Below are 24,440 nucleotides of genomic sequence, written 5' to 3'. Positions count from 1 at the left end.
GGCTGCGATGACAGATAAAATGTCAAAATTAGTGCTGCTCACTAGGTATATTGAGTGACCTACGCTACGGATTTATTTTTTCGGATACGGGTAGTGTAGGTGAAAATAACTTCGAAACCAAGAAGTTGTCCAAACTTCTATGAAATTTAGAATTTTTCAATAAATATGACCGATATCTCCGGATCCAGGTCTCCGGATTGCGTGTATTCTAGCCCTACACAATCAACAAAAACGTCATATGAGTAAGTCATCAACTAAAATTGCCTACAAAAAATTTTGAATATTGAGATGTTTATTTGAGATCTATGTTTATTGTTTATGAGATATCGTATAATAATTTATTTCATCGCATTGTGGGCAGCACTACTACCACAGAGTAAACTACTACATAGAAAATCAATCTGACCAACATGATAAAATTAATAATTGACCAAAAGCAAAGAATTTTGGCACAAGTACACTATGCGGAATATTGTCCCACCAAGTCGAAGCGCATACTGAAGTACGAGCGACCCACGGGTTAGGAAATGATGCATGTATTAGTAGAAAAATAAACAGAAGGACTTGCTTTAATTAATTCTTTATGAAAAGAAACTGAAAATTTATTTTATTTTATTTAATGAAATTTAAGGAAAGTATTGCCCTCTCCTTCGTTATCTTCTCAAAGTATTATTCAATGTTGTCTGTGGTATTTTTTTTTCGGTGTATTGGTATTTGGTAAAAAATAGTCGACGTCACCGTGGTATGGCGGACATATTTCTTCCGACATTTTGACATTTCTCTCCCGGTTAGTTCTAATTGGAATTGTAATTCTTCTTTGTGCTTCTCATCATGGATGAAGAATACGACGCAATTGTTTTAGGCACTGGCCTTAAAGAATGCATTCTCAGCGGAATGCTGTCGGTGTCTGGGAAGAAGATATTGCACATTGATCGTAACAAGTACTACGGCGGAGAATCTGCGTCAATTACCCCGTTAGAAGACTTGTTCGCAAAGTTCAACGCACCCCCGCCGGATGAGACCTATGGCAGAGGCCGCGACTGGAACGTGGACTTGATCCCGAAGTTTTTGATGGCTAATGGTTTGTTGGTAAAACTTCTTATCCATACGGGCGTCACCCGTTATTTGGAATTCAAGTCGGTGGAGGGTAGCTATGTCTACAAAGGTGGAAAGATTTCCAAAGTGCCAGTGGATCAGAAGGAGGCTCTGGCATCCGATCTTATGGGAATGTTCGAAAAGAGGCGTTTCCGCAACTTCCTTATCTATGTGCAGGACTTTCAGGAGGAAGACGTCAAGACCTGGAAGGATTTCGACCCTAGCACAGCCAACATGCAGTCGTTGTACGACAAGTTCGGCCTTGATAGAAATACCCAAGATTTCACTGGCCATGCTTTAGCATTGTATCTTGATGACACCTATTTGCAGCAGCCTGCTATACAAACCATTCGTCGTATAAAACTATACTCCGATTCTCTTGCCCGATATGGAAAGTCTCCATACCTCTACCCAATGTATGGTTTAGGTGAACTTCCTCAAGGTTTTGCCCGACTGTCTGCTATCTATGGGGGCACCTACATGTTGGACAAGCCGATTGATGAGATTGTGCTCGGGGAAGGCGGTAGAGTGATTGGTGTTCGCTCAGGCAACGAGATAGCCAAGTGTAAGCAAGTCTACTGTGACCCCAGCTATGTCCCTGATAGAGTGCGTAAGAAGGGCCAAGTCATTCGTTGCATTTGCTTACTAGATCATCCAATTTCCAATACCAAGGATGCTTTGTCCACTCAGATCATCATTCCGCAGAAGCAGGTTGGAAGAAACTCTGACATCTATGTGTCCCTGGTGTCCTACACACACCAGGTGGCTGCTAAGGGATGGTTCATTGCAATGGTTTCCACCACCGTTGAGACAAATGACCCTGAGAGTGAGATCAAGCCTGGCTTGGACGTCTTGGGGCCCATAAGGCAGAAGTTTATCTCGGTCACAGATTACTATGAGCCCACTGATAATGGAAGCCAGAGCCAGATATTCATATCTGAGTCATACGATGCTACAACTCATTTCGAGACCACTTGCCTAGATGTGCTTAAGATCTACAAGCGCGGCACCGATGAAGATTTTGATTTCTCCAAAGTGAAAGTAGAGTTGGGTGAAGAGGAGCAGTGAATGTGTCCTGTCAACTATGTATATTGCTTGTTAACTTTTAATTTTATTTACAAACTGTTCTGGCAACAATAAATTGTTCACTAGGGATTTTTGGGTACAGATTTTTTAAGAGCTTAGATGTATTGGCAGTAGATGATTGTGTATATGTGCAAATATTTTCATAGTAACAGTCCCAGTAAGATTATTTTTACCAAAAATATTTCAAAAATATAAGATATGATAATTATTTAAATAATTTTATTCATCATTTAAGATTGCTTTTATTATTTTAAGTATACAAAGCTGCTATAAAATGGTCTGCACAAGTGAAATGATAGATTTATTTGTATCAAATGATATGCATTCCATTGTGGTACATTATTTGATCCTGTAACCATATCATAATATGTGTAATAATGTCAAAATTATGAATGCTCATACCTATGTATATGTTTTGTGTAAGATCATGAATAAAGTTACAATAAATTAAAAACTGTGTTTTAATTTTGAGTCAGTATTATTTTATTTACACTTATGAATTTAAATAAATAAATATTTCATACAGTATGTAGGACTAGGTTCCATTGACTATAAGTTAAGGACATATTTCAATGAGTAGAGGTGGTCATTCCTGCACCCAATAAATATGTAGTCTCCATAGACTGCAGGGGATGAAAATGTTTCACTGGGTAAGGTATATTCTGCTAAAATGATGCCATTTTCCGAGTCAATCACGCATAGTTTTCCATTATTGGATGCCGCCAATATCAGCTTATCACTTAGGCCACAGGGGGTTGAGTACACAGGAGAGGTCAGTTGCGCCTTCCAATGCAAACTAGGCTGGAAGTTCTTTATGTTGATGCTGTACACTTTGTTGTCATGACATCCAAATACCATTTGCCATTTTAATTTGTCCACTTCTTTCACATATATTGATGAGAATATATTCCCTTTTGCTCCCTGATATTTCCATATCTGTAACAAATTGAAATTAATCATAAAAATAATTGCTTTCGACCTTAATGATAAGTAAATAAGGTTCAAAATATGGTGGTCACAAATATTGGACAGAGCTCTATCTAAAAGGTTTAAAAATGAACAAGGTTATGGGGATTAATTTTGAAGCAAGTTCTTTACAAGTACCTAATTCATTATAGATTGAGTTACGCGAAACATTTGCTGCACAAGTATAACAAGAGCTCACCTTGATGCCTTTTTCCACAGTCCTGCAGTGTATCTCTCCGTTGACTTCGGCGAACACGACGTACTTGTCGTTATCATATAGCACAGGGCTGGCGAACACCGGGCTGCCGAGGGAGCCGCGCCACGCCACTGCGTTGGTAGGCGTATGGATGCTCGCGCACACCCCTGACAGAGTGCCTAAGACTACATACTCCTTCTTCGCGAGGACCAGATCCGCAGATATCGCTTGATCAGTCACTTGGATAGTGTCTTTGATTTCTCCATTCTGAAACAATCAGTATACAATTAATGAGCTGAAGGTACGACAGCAAATCAAAGCATCCAAGTGTAATTGCTATGGGTGCTAGGTCATCATCATCATCATTTTCGCCACAGGACGTCCACTACTGAACCTCTAGGCCTCCAACAATGACTTCCACAACGCACGGTTAGTAGCGGCCTGTATCCAGCGCCTCCCTGCTACCTTTATCAGGTATCTAGGTATTTTGTAATAAATATCGATATACAAACAGTCTTTAAAAAAAGACTGTTTGTACGTAAACCGTAAACCCGTAAGAATTAATGTTACGACGCGCGCGCACGGGTCACTTTTGTCACCGTGAGAGAGTATGCCTCTCTTTTTCTCTTTGAAAAGGTGTAAAAGAAAGAGATATACTATCACGGATAATACTGCCACGGCGACAAAAAATTCACCCGTTCGCGCTCGCCTTTAGTCTCGTAACAATGTTTCCTGTGAATCAGATTCATTAAAGCTAGGTAATGCCTTTTTTAGCAGTCAAAGCACTACGCTTTGAAGTAATCATTACAATGCTAATGTAAATTGTCTGTCTTACATTTTTTGTGTAACAATTTTTTGTTTCCTAGTAAGTGCCATTAGCGCTCAGACAGACAACCGCAAGGTTTAACAACTATTAAAGTTAAGTAACTTGATTGAGTAGACGATGTTTTAAAGTACATAAGTGGTTATTCATTTTGTCTTCATTACTGGCATAAATAAAATCATTAATTTACCTAATAAAGATAACTTTCAGTTCCAAAAGGGAAAACGCCTGACGCAACTGAGTTGCAATTTATTTGTAAAATAGAATTTGACAGAATTCTAATCAGGAGTTTAGTAAAAGTAAGTTAAATATCAAAAAATCTTACCATCACATCAATACAGCGTATTTTACCGTCGTAAGAGGCGATATAAAGCAAACCATTACAGCAAGTGGCTTTACTTTTTATCATTGATTTTATATTGATTTTCCATATCTCCTTGCAGTTTTCAATTGCAAAACAAACTATGGTTCCGTCGTATGCGCCAACCATGCCACATGGCGTTGACATCGACTCCTCGTAATAACAGAAAACAGACGCCTCCACACGTGCTTTCAGCGTTATTAAACCTTGTAATATGCCAGATATGGCATCGATTACAACGATTTTCCCAGAATGACTGCCTACGATTGAGTACAAATTACTGTAAATAAAGAATTCAAATTAGTAATCATTTTTAAACGTAATCAAGTATGTTAGGGCGAAATTTCGATGGCGGGACTCGCTACCGCGATTAATTTCACAAGCAGCGCCATCTTTTGGGAGGCGAAGTAAAAGATTTTTATTTTAACTAGCGGAATAGGAAAATACATGACATTAATTTAATGAAATTGTACTTACAATCCTATTTGAAACAGTGTTGGGGAAGCATCAACACATTTGCCAGTGTCATATGTCCACAGGACTATAAATTCTACAGGATTGCTAGAGCTCTCATGGCTTATTTTCTTAAATGAATTATTATCTTGAATACTTTCCACAATCGATCTGGATCTTTTCATTTTTCTTTTAGGTTTGGTATCTTCTAAACACAACTCCTTTTGGGCTAACTGCATTATTTCATCAATAGTATTTTTCTGGGACATCAGATATGGTAAAATCAGTTTACCAAACTGAGGGCATGTCAAGGACAGCTTGTTGCACATTGAGACTGCCAGGAATGATGTGCCTCCAATCGAGAAAAAGTCTTTATGTTTAATTGCATCATATGTGAAGTTCCTGCTCATTACCACCTGCAGTTCCTTCAGTAAACTCACTTTCAGAGAATCTATTGTTTGAGGCACATTTATCACCTTTTCATACATTTTGGATAGGATCAGTTTAGAAATCTTCCCATGAGGGTTGGTAGGTAAATTATCCACCCTTACAATTTTATCAGGCCAATGTTTGTCATCAAGCTTGCATTTTAGAAAATCAGATAATTCTTGACTAGAAAGAGTTTCAGATGAAAAGTATACCACTAACAGCAAAGGTTTAGGGAGCCATACACAAGAGCATGTCTTGACTCTTGGGCACTGCATGATTGTAGATTCTATAAATTGTAAATTAATTTTGTGGCCAAATCTTTTGACAATATCATCTTTGCGACCCCTGTAATAAATAGTGCCATTTCTTACTTCTGCCAAATCTCCAGTGTCTAAAAATTTTAATGAGTTCTCTTCTTCATTTCCTTTAGACTTATTCAAAATTATACATTTTCTTGATTTGCTAACTGGAATAGGAAACAATAGGTGGTGAGTGAGAGGTCTCTGAGGTAATTGAAATGCAATTCATAATTTATATTCTTTATTAATTTACATACTTAATATTTTATTGTATTCATTATGTACTTAAAATTCATAAATAATCACTTACCTAATATTATTTTTCCAGTATCCTTATTTGCATTATTGTCATGCTCTATATGAATCTGTGTCTCTGAAAGGCAATTCCCTAGAGGGACTTCTCTATCTGTCAGTATCCTGCTAAGGTCCAGCTCGGCTGCACACGCCCAACAAGACATTTCAGTGACTCCATAAAGAGTGTATATCTTGGTTTTATTATTCCAATCTTTCAGTTCCTTCAAGCGTTTGATGCCATTCAGTGGTTCACCTCCAAGCGCTAATATTTTCAGAGTGGAATTAGCACTTAATATTTTATTTTTTATATCTGCATTTGAATGTTGGAAGAACTTTGATGGGGTTGTCTGCCAGAATGTTATGGAGTGGTTGCTGTTAGAAGGGAAAAGGATGTCAGGCTTCTCTGGTGCTATGAGGAGGGAGGCACCGTTCATACAGGCGAGCAGTATTTCAATCATAGACGGGTCAAAGGTGAGAGGTGTTGAGAAATATATTATATCCTGCGGCCCAATGTTGAAAAGTTTGGTCAAGTCATCTATGTTTGGCTGGATGCACTGTATGGGGACTTGGATGTGCTTGGGGTCGCCGGTGCTGCCGGATGTCATGGCAATGAAGGAGTGCTCTGGAACATGTCTGTTATTCGCTTGCGGCTCTAAGTCATAAAACTTTATCTCTAAATCAAAGACTGATACAATTTTATCTGGTTTTTTACTAAACAATTCTGATGAAGTACTAGCATCTTTTTCCTGGATTTTGATGAGGACATTAAACTTGACATCATTTGCGATATTTTCAATATCCTGTGATGGATCCAAAAACATGAATGTTGTGCAGCATTTGTGGGCCCTGAAACATTGTAAAAATGCAGGGATGTTAATAAGTATTACAACACTTTATTACTTAATTATAATGCTAGCGCAAAACGGACTTACGCAGCTATAACGCATGGTATTATGATATTCCTCTCCGATACTAATCCAATTATGCCTTTGTTACATTTCAGTTGTTGTAAGTTTTGTGATATGTACTCGCATACTCCATATAATTCCGAGTATGTGTAATTTTTATAGATGCCATTATCGTAGTGTCTCACGGCGATGCTGGAGGGGTTTTTAGCACAAGTTTGTACGAATACATCGTAATAACCACGCTTTAATTTCATTAGGACCTTTGGAACACAAATAAGTTATTGCACGATATAATCAATAGGAGATTATGAAGTATGACTTTTATTGCAAATTATTAGCTGCATAATATTGCAAATGATATCACTGCTGGCACTGCTGCTAAAATTATAAATTGTTAGAAGTTTTTATCCATTTAGCAGATTGACATGTTTGACACCCAAAATAATAAACAACAACGTATAAAATCGTTTTACTAAACTTATTACATTTATCACACTATCATGAAAATTAAATCAAACATAAAGAAAATTTTAACATAGCTGATATTTTCCCGTGTTTATTGCAAACTTAGGTATAATAAAATTAACGAAAAAGAACAGAACGCGATATATTTGACATATGTCAGAGATCTGTCAAAATTTTAAGTTTTTAAAGTTGGTAAAGATAATGGCTCTGGATATTAGTTATTGGGACGATTGACGAAATGAAAAACAAATAAAACAAATAAACATAAACAATCTAAGATTTTTGTTTATTTTTATAGTTAATGTTATCGTAAACTTAATAAAACAAATAAACACGGACTTCAAGTCCATAGGCTCAGTTCATCAGGCAGATATCTTAAGGCCTGCAGGGTTAATGTTACAAACAATTTAAATAAAATATTCTTGAAAAAAAGTTGTTTTTTAAATCCACACCGAGGAAGCTCTTGGACTGTATCTCACCTGATGGTATGTGACGATCAGGCCGAAGGTGGAAGCGTGCTTCACCCGGAATCCTCAACCACGGAGGAACTGGCTATCTTACCTCTGGCGGAACACAACAATGTTGTTAGCATTGTTAGTTTAGGTTTAGTTTCATGTCTCAGAAGGAAGTGGCGGAGAGGGAGCGGGAAGCATCACCTGACGCACTGGAGGCTCTATGACCTCCATCTGCCCCTTCCTAATAGGCCTTGGCCGTCAGATACAGGGGTGTCTGGTGGCGTCTAAAGAGGCCGTGACGGCGCAGCACGTGTCCTGCGTGCCACTCGCAGGAGATTGAAGGCATATTAATCGCCTTCCTTGGTTTGGGGCTGCGCACTAAGCGAGCCGAATGCCGAGCAGGGAACGCGGACGAATGCTTGAGGCAAAACGCCAATATGATGTCCCGCGTTCCCGACTCATATGGCTATCGAGGGCAACGTCAGGTTTTTAGTGGGTAGGACCTGTCCTTCTGGCAGGGAGAACCCCACATAACCCACTAACTGCCCCCGCGGCTGGTGGGTAGGTAAGTATGCAAATCAATGTATTTTCCTGACCATAAAAAAAAGAAAGGTAGTTTTTTATCGATGTATCAAACCACTATTTATTTGCCAACATGGAAGAGAACTCTATAGCTGTATCAGATGAAATAATTAAAATTTATTTAAATTACCTAATGTACCGACGAGTAATAATACGATCTCAGATGTATGTACCACCTACCTACATATCAAGTGCACTTTTTTGCACTATTATTATAATAGGATTACCCTTTACTTCTAATTTTGTAATATGCATAGTTTTCGTAGCGCTGATAATCCTTGCAGCGACTACGTAACTCTACCTACATATATTAGGAACGATTAAAGCATATTGCATCATCCACGTGTGCGGTGGCGGATGCCAAAAAAGATAACAGTAAAGTTAGACACAAAAAGTAAGGCTGGGTTGCACTACCTTACTTTAACGTTGAAAAACGCAAAAATCTGTCAAACTCCATTCAAAAAACACCGGTTATCGTTATAGTTACGGTCAAAGTTAGGTGGTGCAACTCAGCCTAAGTTTGGAACCAGTAATGTATTGTTAATTGGCCACGTCCAGCCGCCGCGAGCAGGCGACCTCATCAATCTTTCCTCGGTGCGTTAAAGCCTGATTTATTCTTACTCTACTTAATGTATTTATGGCTATATCTTGCACCAACTTGCCGCTTTTAACCCTTCATTTGGCAAGACACAAATTGTTTGATTTTTTCAATAAAATCTATTTAGACCTAATTGTTACTATCAAATAAAGTTAAGAAAAATAATAAAAAAAATATTTGGTTGGTATTTTCGCGAAAAACGATTGTTGCTTATTTACCACATTGCCAAATAGGGGTACTTAAATAAAACATTGAGATATATTATAGAATTAATTTTTTTATATGAAAATCTTAAAAAAATCAATCGTATTTCACATTTTATGCATTAAACTTTTTTTTGGCCATTTTCGCAAAGTCGATTAATGACCTTTTTCTCCAACATTTGATAGATGACGTATGTCATCATACTTCACGATCAATATGCCGAGCCAAGGTTGGCTTTTTATTTTCTCTTTAGCTTCTGAAACTGGTATGTTACCGTTATCTGCTATAGTTGTTGACTTCAACGCAAGAAAAATGTGTTTATCATTTAAATCAGTTCAGCAGTATAAGTGTGAAGACAAACAACACAGAGACAGACAGCAAATTCTTTCTCTCTCCTAAAATGCTGTGCCCGACAGGGTCCGTAATTGCATCAAAAGTAATTACTATACCATCTCTATAACATTATTCATGTAATACATGATTGATTTATTGTGTATTGACACTTTTGTATTAACAAAAAGCTAAACCTATTTTGTTAGATGTTTGGCACTGTTGCTTCTAGGCAACATTGAGGTTCGGAAGCATGTCATGTATTAGAAAACACAATTTCTACGCCAAATATTGCTTTATATGATTAGTTTGATTTATTATGAATTAAATTTAGACAAAACAAAAATAATTAGAGATGATAAAATAGTACAAAATCATAAAACTTCCGTCTTTGTTATTCTCATTGCGCGTCATCTTGGCGTCTGACAGAAATATGGATATGAAATCACTCAAAACTCAGTCGACGACCGATTTACTAGTGTTTTGCTGAACTAAGCTTTGTAACAAAATCGAATGATTTACACAAAACTTATTATTTGGTGCTGTAGAAATATTCAAAGTGGTTGTTGCTTAAAAGCATCACTGCCAAATGAAGGGTTAATAAAGTAACTGGAATAAAATCTCTACAAACAGGTGGACTGTAGAAAAATGTTGCATAATGATTTAACATCTTCTTTTTGCAAGGGTAATGAGAAATTAAAGGATGAAAAATGAATCTAAAAGTTATAATAACTGTTTGGGATACTTAAAGTCTGATTTAGATTTTTTTTCTGATTTTCATTCAAGAAAATATTGCATCTTATCATTTCATGTTTTATCTATAGCTTTTACGTTTTTAATGTAGAGCTGACACTTTTTTCTGTAATTGTAAAATATCCATGAAGTTGAATAAAGTCTGATATAAGTTTTGGCAGGGCTTAATATTGAATTTTTAGGCTCTCACTGTTAATAACTTCTTAATTTATAATTATAATTTCTTATATCACTGACGTTAAACAAATGCAGCTAAACCGGAAGTAGAGCCTACTAAATTCAATTCAGCGTAACTAAAACTTTACTAAACATTTAACCAAACTAAGTTCCGCAAGTTGCAATCCCGTACGCTACGATCGTGTACCCCGCGCGCGGTCAACGACGAAGGTCCTGTCCCAAGGTTCTCAGGACACAGGATAGAACTGCGGCGATGCTGACCTAAAACGTTCAGCAAATGAACGGGCCCAATCAATTAGGGGCGGTCAGCGATCCGCCGGAAAACGGGGCAGCGCGCGCGCTCTCCGAGGAAACTCGGAAAACGGAGGGGCGGGGGTAGGGTTGCCAGGCGTCCGGCTTTAGCCGGACATGTTTTGCTTTTTAGGTGGCTGCCGCGCCAGTCGAAACTCGAGCCACAGAATAATGTAATGTAATTCATTCAAAGATGATAGTACCCACTCATGCATGACGCTATTGCATCCCCCCCCCCGTGACATCTATTAAAAATATTCGCGTTAGCTATTAAAAAGGTATGTCCGGCTTTTAGGGTAAAATGTCCGGCCAAATGATGGCAACCCTAGGCGGGGGGTGCCCGAGGGTGCGTGTCCGAGAGCCGTCACATCGATCGCGGCGTTCAGTCTGCCGGGGCGGCCGGCGAGAGCGCGCGTGTCATGCGCTGCCGATGAGATGGCCGGCGCTCGGGCGCGAGTGGCCGCCTACTGCTGGTGGTGGTGGCTGACCACCGCAGCCGGTAAGTACCTCTCCGCTCACCCGTCTCCGAAGCACCGTGCTGCCCGCCCGTCGCCGCGGCCGCCCGCCGCTCGACACGACACCGCACCGGCTCGATCAGCTGTTCCGCCCTTGCTGACTTCTTGCCACTCCACTATTTTAGTGTCCACTAGAGTTCACTCTTCCCTCTTTAAGAAAACGACTGTCGTGCGTGTACTTTATCCACGATCCCCTCGTATTTTACGTGCTGCGGCGACTTAGGGTTCAAGTTTGTTTTAATCGTATTATTATAATCGATCTCTGCGCGCCTTTGATTCTTGAAGTTTGTAGTAACGTGTGCGAGTATTGCACGGTGTTTTGAAGATAGGTTTTGTGTTATATTAAGTTGCATTAATTAGGGTAAGTAGACTTGTGGCGTTCATGTCGTCTCTAGTGTAATTATGCTTGTATTTATAAGCCTTATTCGTTGTAATTATGAGTTGGTATTATGTATTTATTGGAAGTGTGAAAGACTAGACGTCGCCGGTGTGGTGTTGGTGCGGCGATTGCTCCTCCTTAAGGCTACGTCGCGGCCTATCTCGGAGTCGTCCTTGCGCTAAACAAACTGATATTACGTAACGCGGCGGCCGAGTGCCACATCTGCGTAAATATTGATCATAATCACGCCACTGTCGCGAGGAAGTGGCCGCTGCACTCTGCACCAACACCTGCCCAGAGGGTATCTGGAGGACGCCCCCGATGCTTATCCGTACACGGATAAGAAAAAACCAATAGTATGCCCAACATTTATGATTTCGCTAGTTTTTCCGCTACATTGTATAAGAATGCTCTGTTTTAAATACCTTACCTTATTTTCAATCAAAATCGAAATGTTTGTAGCCAAAAAGTTTAGAAAGCTCTCGATAAAAATATTCTACATTAGTAGGTATAGTATAAGTTGTACCTGCACTCTACATAAAATAATCACATAATTTTCATTAGTTCTTGCTATAATTTCGCTGCGGCCCAAGGGTTGTCTGGCACAGAATATCCAGCATTAAGTACCTACCTACATAAATATATTTTAGTTTGGTTAATCTTACCGGTTGATTCCATAATGTTAAGGTTTCTAAATCGTTTAAATAAAATCAATAAAATCGTTTTCGTTCCTGAGGTCACAATTTCATCAAAAAGACTTCAACGCGTTGATAACACGAAAAGAGGTCAAAATTGATTTATTACATAATATTACTCAAGCTAAGCTCAAAATTAAACAAAATAACTCTTTACAAGTAATTCTTAGTTATTTTAGCTAAAATCACTTCATTTATTCAAATAAAATCTTCTATGTAATGCTTCAATTTAATGCTGCTGTTCCACTGTCATTACCGCGTGTAACTAAAAATCTGGTTCACTAAATAAATATATTATCGGTAGTACGAGTTGAATAATATTTTCCACGGTGGGTTTTCTTCGAACCCACCGAGCCGACTGGCTCGGGAAAATTGCAATTTTATCAAACTGGGACATCGGGCCCTGGCTGAAAGTATCACTTCCTTTGGACATTTGTCAAGTGTCAATGACCCAAGCGAATTTTTCCCTTTTAGCAGGATCCCTATGCTTCGTATTTTTAATGTGCATTCGTTAAAAAGATTAGTTACCTACATTAGTTTTGGTTTCGAGACCTCCCGACGTTGGGAACAGCTATCTAGCTATCTATCAGTGAGAAAATTTAACCAGAAATCTCGCATTTGTACGTCGATTGATTTGATATTGTAAGTTGAATTTAAGTTGAAATAGCATTCGTTTCTAAATACAGTACCTAATAATGATATTATTAATATTTTATAATTTATGTGAAAAAAATGTTGATCTCGTAATTCAATCAAATAATCTTTTAGAAAGCATTTTGAATTTACTGTTCAATTTAAAATTGTACTTGATAGGAGCTGTAGAACAGTCCATAAGACTTCAAAAGTAATTTTAACAATTGAAAATGTTTATTATTTTATTCAGTTAATATTTTGTATTCATTTTTCTATCACCAGACAAATGTTATAGGGTCGCAGACAAGTTAATTCCGTGACAATAGGGTATTAATTCAATTGAAAATGTTACTGAATTTCATGATACGTTGTATGATATCTATTCTGTTTAGTTTGAAGTCAAGGTAATGCCTATTTTTATTTTTACATCAAGGTTTTGTTCAAAGCATTTTGATTTTTGACCTTGAAACGTCAATTCGAATCAATTATAATAATAAAAGTTTCTGGGTTATTTTGTAGCAGTCGGTTAGGGCGACCTATTAGGGGATTTGCTGTCATATCCCTCGATCTCATTCGTACATGAGCTTGCTTCACCAAGTCAAGTTAAGCCTCGTAATGCACAGCGCAAAATACATCTAAGGATTTACCGAATGTAAGTTGTTAGACCGAAATACTCGGTCTAATCCGCCCGCCCCAGGCTGCGGGGCGGCCGCCCGCCTTACGTAAGGCTCGGGCCTCATTGAATTTTTATAGCGTTTTGTTTCGCGCGAGCATACAACTTTTATTCATTGCTAGACTACACTGTATATCAACGACGAATCTTCATTTGTATTTAGGCCAGAGAATAACCAACAGACACCTGAAAACTACTATATAACTGTCTTTTAAGAATCTTATTGTAATATGTATGTATGTACACAGTGCATGATTGATTAATTTTAAAAATGGATTACTTAGTTAACTGCATTATTTATTAAATATTCAAAATATATTACTTATTGCGTTTAGAAGTAAAATACTACGAGTATTTAGAAAGATAGAGTCAATTTTAGAGCGTTTTCTTTTTATTATTCAATAACAGGCAAAATATTCTCTTAACTTTAATCGTTCATTACTTTGAGTTTTAAACGGAATGTGGATAATTTCTGTCAGATCCCATTTGTGCATAATAAGTATCTCCCATAATATTCTCTTCCTCACTAACAATACCATAACAGTTGCTGTTATTTCAGTATCTACGTATCTTATCATGTAAATCTGTTTGAATGTAATAATCCAATGAGATAGCACATTGTTTACATTATAAGTAAATAAATCTGTACAAGTTACTGTAGATATGAACCTGAATCGAAAACCTAACTATGTAATGGGGAAGAAAAAATGCCTTCATGTACCTGAATTTGAAAAATGTCGGCTAAGTAGTTCAATAACTTCATCAAACGAAACAATTTATTTATGTGCCAAAGCTAATTCCACGGCTGAATATTAAATTAACCCCAAATAACGAGCGTATGTTCAAAATATAAATTATATCGAAAAACATAATTGGCCCGATAGAAATGTACCAAGCAATATAGTTTTTTGTGACTAGCGCTCTATATTGAAACATAACAAGATCACTCCAGTCAGACCCACGGGTACGTGATACAAAAGAATAAACAAGACCGAAAATACTGTATTTTTTCCAGTCAAACATATTCCGGGAAATCCCGGCGTGGGAAGAAAAGGTATTGTACAAGATAAATACAAACATCAATAGTGAGGGGTCACCGCCGAAGTTCGAACTAGTCCTAGTCAATAGTGCGGGCGGTGCGGGCAACCACTCCGCGCTGTCACTTTACGAACTAATAAAACTATTTGAAACTTCTTTAAATGACGACCACGTAGTAAAGTAAGTTAAGGAAGGCTGGCGACAATCATTTTCTCGTGTAATTCAAAAGTTTTTATGTCATTTCTTATTTAACGAACCTAGGAAGCTAGCTTTTTTTTTCGTCTTGAGTTAATTGCAAGTCGGGTTAGATGAAATACAAGGGTTGAAGATTTTTTAAATATTTTCTCGCTAACTTGTTATTGATGTATACATAACCTATTACAGGAATATTATAGTCTCAAAAACTGAAAATGAAAAGCGAATTTCATTAAAAAAAATTATTACAGGGAAATTGCAAAGAAAGTTATGAAGAGGAATTATAAGATTCGAAAATGAACATAAACTAGTCTTGATAACTTGGTTTTGATTTATTTTTGACATTACAAATATTTGAATTTCTCTGTATGTGAGTATAATTCGCACTAGGTCGGCTTTTTATTTACTGTTTGTCCACCGTAGGTGTACAAATTAATGGATTGAAAAGATTGATCGCCGTTAAATCCCACGGATTGGTCATATTTTATGGCTGCAATAAAGCCGAACAGGAGTTATTTCCTGAATAACTGACTGAACGCGTAAACATAAAATAATGGTTTATAACTGTTTAATTAAACGTTGACCTATATCTTCGACTTACGTGGAGAATAAGAAAAAATCTGTAATGTTATGTAAAATCTGCAAAAATTTTCGTTATGTAGAAATAATTTTTTTCTGAGGCAGTTTTTAATTGTGGTAACTCAGTACTGACGAAAAAACATCAAAGCACAAATAAAAGGTGATAAAACTAACTAACTTTTTAGCCACTTAACTATCAGATTGTTATCTTTGTCTGGTATACCTATTATTATTAAACCATTGAAAGTTGTCTGGTTTACCTATTATTATACCAGACAACTTTGAAGAAAAGATCCAGACTTCGCGATTAAATTATGAAATATGCTGCTAGCATGTCGTCAGAAATGTTAAGTTAAAAAGTAAGAAAGTGAGATCTAAGAAGTTCATCGTTCGGGCGAAGCGATATGGAGTAATAAAGCAAAGGGGATCGCGTGCCGCCCTGCGCACTGGCACGTGGGTGCTAGGCTTTACGGTGAAAGTATTTCAGCTCTCGTAACATTTTCAAACTAACTCCCGTATTATCAAATCTCTTAAAAGTATGAATCTGAATCTACAAGAGTAGATTGAAGCCTGATATTATTGGTTTAATACTACCTATTAAAAATCCAACCAATCACAGATTTGAACTTATCGGGAGTTGTTTCACAATATCAGTTTTAGGGAAGTTTTATGGTTTAATTTCGTTCGCCTAGTTTAAAAATTCGGACGAATTTGATGTCGAGTTTAGTTATGCATTAAAATCTCTATTGGCAGAGTAGGCTAGTTGCCAAGTATTTCTTGAAAACATAACCAATATATTGATGATGCATCAGCTGAAAAAAATAAACTACAAGACAAGCCATTGCAAATTAAATGCTTGACTGAACTAAAAGGCTTGTGTTGTTATTATGGCGAACCTTTTCTTCTATTTTCAGAAAACAACTATACATTTTTGCTACCATAAATCATTGTAACGTCTACCCCTATCGTAAATAGCTGGTTCTTTTCTAAACCATACAGTAGAATGGTTGGAGGTGTTACTTCACTTGTTTAAGTTTTAAAGGTCTATTCACATATTTATTACTTTTAAAATGTTCATAATTCATTTCTTGTGACCTTACTAGCGTTGGTTTTATTTTATTCACAGGAAATTGTCAATGAAATACTTATTTACATTCTTTTCGAATTTGTCAAAAAGTGCAAAACTGACAGGCTTCTAGATTTTTATTCTTATCATTTTGCCTGTTATAGATAATGCATTTATTGTAATAAGTTGGCTCAAACACAGAATAACATTTAATATTATAGTATTTTATGCTCCAGAAAATAAGAAATAAGCTTTATAAATGTCTTTCAGCCCCTGAAACTAAGCCAAGTGTGAGTTTCCAATGTACAAATTGGCTTGAGGTATCTACTAAATTATTCTGCAGAGACCCAGTCCGCGAAACTTTTACTTTAACGTAAACTTTCAGGGGCACGTCGTTTTCGGCTCGTTACACAGCGAAACTTTTTTGAAATCACATCGGTACCATTGCTATAGCACATTAAATTAAATATTTTTGTTGCAAAATATACACATTTATGTAATTTGAAATACTGTCGTCCGTAACTCATGGAATTGGATTCGAGTTGTTGCAATGTTTTATTAATGGTGCCATAACCCAATTTCGGTAGTCGGAACTTTTTCATTTTCTTTGTCGGCATAATTATGCAGGTACAACAAACTTGACACGGCCCTTAAACTTTAATATGGGTCACCCAACTTGGCATTAGGTAATCAATCAAACCGTAACAAGCGCTGACTGCTATCGATTACACGTTTTGTGGGAAAACCTTATTTTACGAAAATACAAGGATATTTGGACAGTTATCCTGAAACAATAGTAAATTAAAATTCCCGTACGATTCTATGTGATTAAAAAGTCACTAAACAATGTTGTAGGTAGGTACTCGTATTTCCCAAATCAATGTAGATACTCGGAATTTAATAAAAGTCTTACTTTAACATAACCTAAAGTAACGTAGGTAATCTCAAGAGCAGCGTATTAGGCCGCTTCACAGCGCCTAACAATGCCCGAGGGAAATTAGATACACGAGTAAGATGGTAATACACCTGAAAACACTCCTCATTTATTCAGGTCTTGTTTCCAAGAATGTGTGTTTCGGGTTAATATAAGTATTACGTTAAAAAATTTCTTAAAATGATTGAAACCTGTGCCTGGAGATTACAATTTGCTTATTATGTTGAATAAGAGATAAGTTTTGTTAGATTATTGATATTTACAATTTCATATACCGATATTTCACTTTAAAACGACTTCAGAAGGAAATGTCCTGAAAATTCCCGACGTATTCCACATCTAAAAACAGGTACCTCTGTCCTTTACAGACCTTGGCAGTGACATTGATTAGTTTAGCGAACCTGTCTATAAATTTCTATAAATTATACATAAGCGGGCGCTGGCGTTTTCCATTCGATTTCCATGAAAAATCCTTCATGGCGTCAAACGCGGCGTTTTATCTAAAATCCATCAGTTATCGGTGACATGATTTACTTGGCTATTAATTCACAGCTTATTTGAATAAACGGGCGCCATACGGAATTACTTTGTGGATTCAGTCTACTTTGCAAATGTACTCGTAGTTGCCAATGTTACTTCCAACGTCAGCATACATTAACTAAATTGGTGCTAAACAAAAATTCTTAGGATATTCAAAAATCTAGCGAATTATTACGAGTAATAACAAATATTTTAGTACGATTTTTTTGTGAATTTTAACTTTACAGTGGCGAGATAAGTAGTCATATCTTGAAGTAGAGAATTTGAAAAGGCAAAATTATTGTAATAAAATTAGGATTTCTGCATTTATATTGCTTTATAACATGACGTGGTAAGAACACTTGCCCGGCAAACGAAAGCTCGCGGTTTGGTGTCCCATTTGTTCAAGGCTCTCAATTGTTTCAAGTATGAGTAGTTATTCAAACATAGTTTACGTAATAAATTGGAAACTATTGGATTATAATCGGCGAACGTTCAATAACATGGACCTAGTTTTGGTGATTGGGGCACAATGAAATTTGCTCGTTCATCTTCAAAATCAAATTCTATTGAAGTTGTTTGAGATAAGGCGGCGTGCGGAGATTGCAGAGTGTCGCATTGGGCGCAATGCGGTGCTCCCACTAAATCTAGTTTGACCTCGTTTCACGGCCACACTGAAATTCTTTTTAAAAGCCTAGTTTTTACCTGCCAGTGCTTGTGTACGCTAACAATTGCATTGCTTTTTGATCGGCTTGTTATCTATAAAGAGCCTTTTAACCGGCGCGGCGCTTTTCAATGTTATTCTGTAACCATTTTACCTCCAATTGGGTTAAAGTGTTTATGAGTATTTTAATAATTATGCGGGCATTTTAAATTAAATATTAGAAATGAATGCAATCTCCTTTTTTATCTATTTTTTTCATTTCTGGGACTCTGAAATCTTTCCTCATTAAACAAAATGAGGCTGTCTTCGTGTTGGTTATCCCATAAATAATATCCGTAATATTTCTTTTGAATTAATTAATTTTGGGATTACTACATGGGAAGCGATTTTGATGATGTGACGTCACGGTTGCCATGCGACGCGCTAGGCCACGGCCCGCGACTTCGCACGCGTTATCGCCGGCGTGGGTATCGATCACCCGCCCCTCGCGACCACACATGAATACCACAAACCACAATAAGGGCTACCATCCCTTCAAGTACGTAAGAGAAAGTCTAAAAAAATGTATAATTAAAAAAACATAAGTCAATCGCACTGTTTAACAGTTTCATGTCAGGGATCAGTCGCTCTAAAAAGCGAAACGAAAATCAATCGCTTGGAAAATGATTTAGCAGCTAAACACTCAATAAAGTTATGTTAAAAGTTTATTAATTCATTGCTATACCTACTAATTAAACAGCAAAAACAATTGGAGAAAATAAATTAACATGGGTACAATCCCTAATACGCCAGCTCTTGGAAACGGCTAAATTATGGACGCCTACAGCCGCAATTAGGTCGCCTCTCCATTTGTTTACCACTTTACGGCACCTTGGTGCAATATTCATAAAGCAATTTAGGCAGACTTACCCTCCCCGTTCTTTATCTACTTAGTATGTTATTATGTTCGCCAATTTTCAGGAGAAAATGCTGCGAGCTTTTTTGTAGGAGCTTTAAATTATATTAACATATTCCTCCATACCAACAGACTTAGCGTAGACAGAATATTTTGAAATCTGAATGTATAAAAGGAATATTAAAGTGAGAAACAGCACTTGTTTCTGAATAAGAATAGCAGATGAAAACTTGAATTTTTTATCATATTGATAGCAAGATCCCTCGAAAGAAGTGCGATCACTCGTATGTCGTCATTGAATAAAATTGGCGTTCGCTTAGCAAAATTGAATTGAATATCGGAGTCGCGAATTAGAATGGGTTTGTCCCGTGGGTTCAAGGACGGAATTCGTACTCCCTGGAGTGAGGGAAATGAAATTACGCACAGTAACGCGTTGGGTTACTGTAACATAACATTAAAAGGCTAGTTCTGTGCTAATGCTGTTCATGACGTCATACCTCCCTAATTTGTAAATTAACACTAAGGCTGGGTTGCACCAGCTTACTTTAACTTTGACAAACGTCAAAAATCTGTCAAATTCTATACAAAAACACCGGTTATCGTTATACTTACGGTCAAAGTTAGGTGGTGCAACTCAGCCTAATTCGTGCATACCTTAATTTAATTTGGGACAATATTATTTGATCCTCTAAAAACTAATTGATCTTTTTTGTATGTGCACTTTTAAAAATAAATGATGTTTTTTATTATATTTTATCTTTATATTAATTATTGGGTCTATATTAGTTGATCTACGGATAAATTATGAATGATCTTCATTAAAGGTAACATAATATTTATGTTTAACATACTTTTTTAATATTTGGTAAACAAAAATAATATTTGATCCTCTTTTTTAGTTATTGATCTTTAATTTTGTTAATTTGATGATTTTTATATCAAGTTTGCCTTTTAATATTGATCACCTAATAAATACATTTCGATCTATGTATAACTTAACTTTAAAATATATTTGATCTAACAAAAAATATTATTGGTTAATATTTTTAATTAAAAAATATCTTTTAATTTACGCGGTACTTTGTGGTTGAGTGACAATCGTCCGTCATTGGTTACTGAGTTGGCCAAGGGCTTAGCGGCCAATAAGCAAGCAGAATGGTACATTGCCATGTTTGTTTAAATTACAAGCTTTGCTTAGTTTGGGACTAGAGGCGCTATGTAAAATAATTTCTTACTTCTGACATCCCTGAACCCGACATCATAATTTTTACCTCTTTATTTTTTTCAAATCGCAAGGTTGATTTTCTCTTAGTATACCGATCTCGACCGTGATCAGTGACCATAAAGTCATCTGTCAACGGGTCGATTAGACACGATAAAAGCACTAAACGATATTTGTTTACTTTTAGTGCGACATCGGGTCGTAAGGACCTGATAAGTTTTTTTTTCCAAATATTTACTGTGTTTGACGAAACAATTGCAAAACAATATTTATGTTTCGTACTACTGAAAAGACTGAATATATCCATCCCGCACCAACGCATCCAGCACCTACGGTCAATTCGACCCGATAACGCAGTGTGAACGTGTTAAGTATGCTTTTTTAATTAAAAGAAAATCTTTGAACATCAAGTGCCTTTAAATAGTTTCCATCCTTTGACTACAACTCAATAAAAATAAGTACCATAACATAATTATTTTGAAGATTATTTGATATAGACAAAAAATAATTTATACAAATCGAATTATTTAAAAAAGTATCACAATATTGAATATTTGGTGCTCATTTCTTTTATTTTTGAGGACCAACAAGTAACGATCAGATATAATTTTTACATCTCAAATTTTTTTTGCGTAGTTCAAAAGAGGTTAAAATATCGATCGATTTTATTTATTTTATGAATCAAAGAAAGAGGATCAATCATTAAAATAGATGACCATTTAGATTTTTTTATTTGCCGTTTTTGCTAATTTAAAAAGATCATTTAAATACATGCCATTTAATTTAAAAGCACACATTGAAAGTGAAAAAAAATCAACCCAAATGATAGTTCTTCATTCAAAAAAATATTCATAACAAGTGCATCAACTATCACGAGTCGAAAAGTGCAGCTAATTCCATTGGGTGGGCCAATTGTCCTCGTGTTTTGAACCACGAGGGTGCCGGTACTGCCGGTGGACGGAGCCGGCACGAACGGGCCACGGCACCCCATGCGAGTCATAGCGGGTTCGACAGCTAAAAAATAGGTGCACCGCACACAAACCTTGTATAATTGTATAGCCTGACCAGGAACATAAAAACCCTCGCCATGTTGCGGAAAACTAATGGTACTAATTTCTTTTAATGGCAACAGTAACTGAAAACTTCATTGACATGTCACCTTGCATGTCAGTCTATTGTTGTCAAAGTGTAAACAAACTTTATTTTAAATGTGTGCAATTGATTTTGTGAATTAAATTGCTAAAATATTTTTATAGTCGTGAAAGAAAAGTGGTTCACGATGTGTTAATGTATTTGTCGAAGAGAAATACTAAGGGTTCGGACAATATTTTCATTGAATAATGTTTCCAGGGTTTTTATGTTCCTGGTCAGGCTATAAGGTGATTTGTTATTGGCAGTATTGAATAAACATTGACAGACGACGGTAATGATGGTATAGCCTGACCAGGAACATAAAAACCCTGGCATAGAGGCGCTTCAATTGCATTTGATAGTGCAACACTGAGTACAGTCGTACATGTGTTAAATTAATAGGCTAAATTTATGTATCAGGATTCAGGATTACGGGCTAATTTGATATTTTTATAAATTAACGAAAATATTATTAAAGGTAACCTGGTTTAAATAAATTAAATGAAACCATCAATCGAGCTAGTAGGATTTATTTTATTATTCATCAATAATCAAATTCAGAACTTGAATATTCAACTGCAATGTCTGCTCATGAACGCTTCAAACTCGGTACTTCTTTCCCAATTCCATAAAATTCAAAACTTAGAAAGTGACAAAAAACTTTAAAATAGGTAGTTGAAACAGACTACAGCTAATTTTCATAGTGGACTGTACTATACGATAAACATGTCAGTCAATTTGACAACCTTTGTCGGAAACATTATTCAATGAAAATATTGTCCGAACCCTTAATATTTCTCTTCGACAAATACATTAACACATCGTGAACCACTTTTCTTTCACGACTATAAAAATATTTTAGCAATTTAATTCACAAAATCAATTGCAAACATTTAAAATAAAGTTTGTTTACACTTTGACAACAATAGACTGACATGCAAGGTGACATGTAAATGAAGTTTTCAGTTACTGTTGCCATTAAAAGAAATTAGTACCATTAGTTTTCCGCAACATGGCGAGGGTTTTTATGTTCCTGGTCAGGCTATAGATCGTTTGTCGATTTTTTTAAAGAGTTTTGTTCCTAATTGGAACTTACGAGTAGGTTAATCAACTAGTAGGTTGCATATTATGATCTGTAGGAGAGAAGATGTTGATGTGATGTTTTCGGAATAGATCATAATTATTAATTTAAAAATAGAACTAGCGTGATAATAATTTTTAAAGCACAACCAAAATATAAAATAAACTCTCCCACAACTGGCCTCGATTAATTTTCGCTAGTGTGTCGATCCCCTAGCATCACCGCCGATCAGTCAGTGCACTATTTACTCAAACGCCAATATTGGGCGATTGCCTTTGACAGCAATAAATCGCACGGGTCTTTATTAGATGTCGTGATTTAGTCCGCGGGGGACTTTAAATTTATTTAAAGGGACACCTGCCATGATCCTAACAGTAAATAAATATGGGAGAATAACAGTTGTTTTGTGGATTTTTGTATTACACAATGAGTATTAATTTCTAAGCAACATCGCATGTGACTTTTTTGAGCCAGTCTCTATTTTACACATTATACGAACTGAACAGACAGTGGGAAACAAAGTAAGAGCAATTTTTGAACAGACTGGATTACCATAAGTTTACTTGGGTTCCCCATTGACTTATCTGATAAAAATTGCAAACCGACTAGCGGAAATCGGATGATTTCATGGAACTGATAAGGGACTACGTCACCACTTGTCCCTCTTGTCCCGAGGTTTCATGTAGGAAGCGACTTTGGTACGTCTGTAAATTGTGGACTAGATAGATAAGCGTGGAAAGACCTACTGATGTAGATGGTACACTTTTTTGATACTGGGACTCTACATCTAATATTCCAATTCACTAGCATATTCATACTTTATTAGTCACTGGTAAACATGTTAGATGAATTAGAAAATAAATCAATAACTTTGTACCGCGCGTAGTGGGTGGAAATCTGTCTCAATATTTCCTCCCTAGCTCTGTTTGCTAATGTTTCCAATACACTTCCATGTTCACACTGTTCGAATGCGGCCTCTATGAGGCAAACTACTACATAGGCCCAAGACTGTTCTGAGCCTTGTATGTTACCGCAGACTGTCTGGGGCAGGAGGGACTGTGGTAGTGAAGCTTTGGCCGGAATACCACAGTTCCTTTCCCACTTAGGCGAAAGATGGAGCACCAGGGTTGTTTTCGTGTGTATGCCTTGTCCTTCTGACTTGGTGAGTCCCACATACCTATCTTATCCCCGCAGGGTAGGTATGCAATTTCAAGCATTTTTCCCCGACAAAAAAATACTGTCTGAGGCCAAAATCTCTGGTGTTGTCTACTCTATGGCGAGCGCACGTGCCCGGTATCTGCGTTATCAGTGTTTGCTCGGCTTAGCGCCTTGTGCGACCGGCTCATTGTCAAGTTCAAAGTGTCAAAGACTCGCGTTATCGAAGGTGAGAACTTTTTGGAATCATTCACATTGGTGGGCCCTCCTTCTGGTGATGGGTTTGTCCATGTTTGCGTTT

At 36.8% G+C, this 24,440-nt stretch overlaps 3 protein-coding genes across 3 annotated transcripts in view; 2 read left to right on the top strand and 1 right to left on the bottom strand.

The window, feature by feature from the left end:
* Positions 1-723: 723 nt before the first annotated feature.
* Positions 724-2,560, top strand: Gdi (GDP dissociation inhibitor). The gene has a single exon (XM_028306009.1). It carries the CDS (start codon positions 832-834, stop codon positions 2,161-2,163), a length of 1,332 nt encoding a protein of 443 aa, XP_028161810.1. The 5' UTR covers positions 724-831; the 3' UTR covers positions 2,164-2,560.
* Aasdh (Aminoadipate-semialdehyde dehydrogenase) lies at positions 2,520-7,471 on the bottom strand. The gene is made up of 6 exons (XM_028306008.1): positions 6,935-7,471; positions 6,019-6,848; positions 5,005-5,875; positions 4,492-4,807; positions 3,347-3,610; positions 2,520-3,117 (listed from the first exon to the last, which is right to left on the bottom strand). The coding sequence occupies exons 1-6, from the start codon at positions 7,162-7,164 to the stop codon at positions 2,731-2,733; spliced, it is 2,898 nt and encodes a 965-aa protein (XP_028161809.1). The 5' UTR covers positions 7,165-7,471; the 3' UTR covers positions 2,520-2,730.
* Positions 7,472-11,151: 3,680 nt separating this feature from the next.
* LOC114353888 (protein kinase C-binding protein NELL2) overlaps positions 11,152-24,440 on the top strand; it is a 57,206-nt gene continuing 43,917 nt past the window's right edge. The window contains exon 1 of the mRNA XM_028306029.1: positions 11,152-11,264. Coding sequence (XP_028161830.1) covers positions 11,201-11,264 — 64 coding nt within the window. The 5' untranslated portion in view covers positions 11,152-11,200. The remainder of the gene's footprint in view (positions 11,265-24,440) is intronic.

Source organism: Ostrinia furnacalis, unplaced genomic scaffold, assembly GCF_004193835.3.
Source record: "Ostrinia furnacalis isolate ACB-3 unplaced genomic scaffold, ASM419383v2 OfSCF1850, whole genome shotgun sequence".
In the NCBI taxonomy this organism is placed as follows: domain Eukaryota; kingdom Metazoa; phylum Arthropoda; class Insecta; order Lepidoptera; family Crambidae; genus Ostrinia; species Ostrinia furnacalis.
The sequence above is the reverse complement of the archived record's forward strand: the minus strand, read 5'-3'. Positions and strand labels throughout refer to the sequence as shown.

What these genes read in the sequence shown, in the direction of transcription:
- Gdi (XM_028306009.1), top strand. Translation starts at nt 832, where the DNA reads ATGGATGAAGAATACGACGCAATTGTTTTAGGCACTGGCCTTAAAGAA.
- Aasdh (XM_028306008.1), bottom strand. Translation starts at nt 7,164, where the DNA reads ATGAAATTAAAGCGTGGTTATTACGATGTATTCGTACAAACTTGTGCT. An exon ending in TACTGGAAAAATAATATTAG is followed by an intron (nt 5,876 to 6,018) that starts GTAAGTGATTAT and finishes TTCCTATTCCAG; the next exon opens with TTAGCAAATCAAGAAAATGT. An exon ending in TACGCTGTATTGATGTGATG is followed by an intron (nt 3,611 to 4,491) that starts GTAAGATTTTTT and finishes TGATTGTTTCAG; the next exon opens with AATGGAGAAATCAAAGACAC.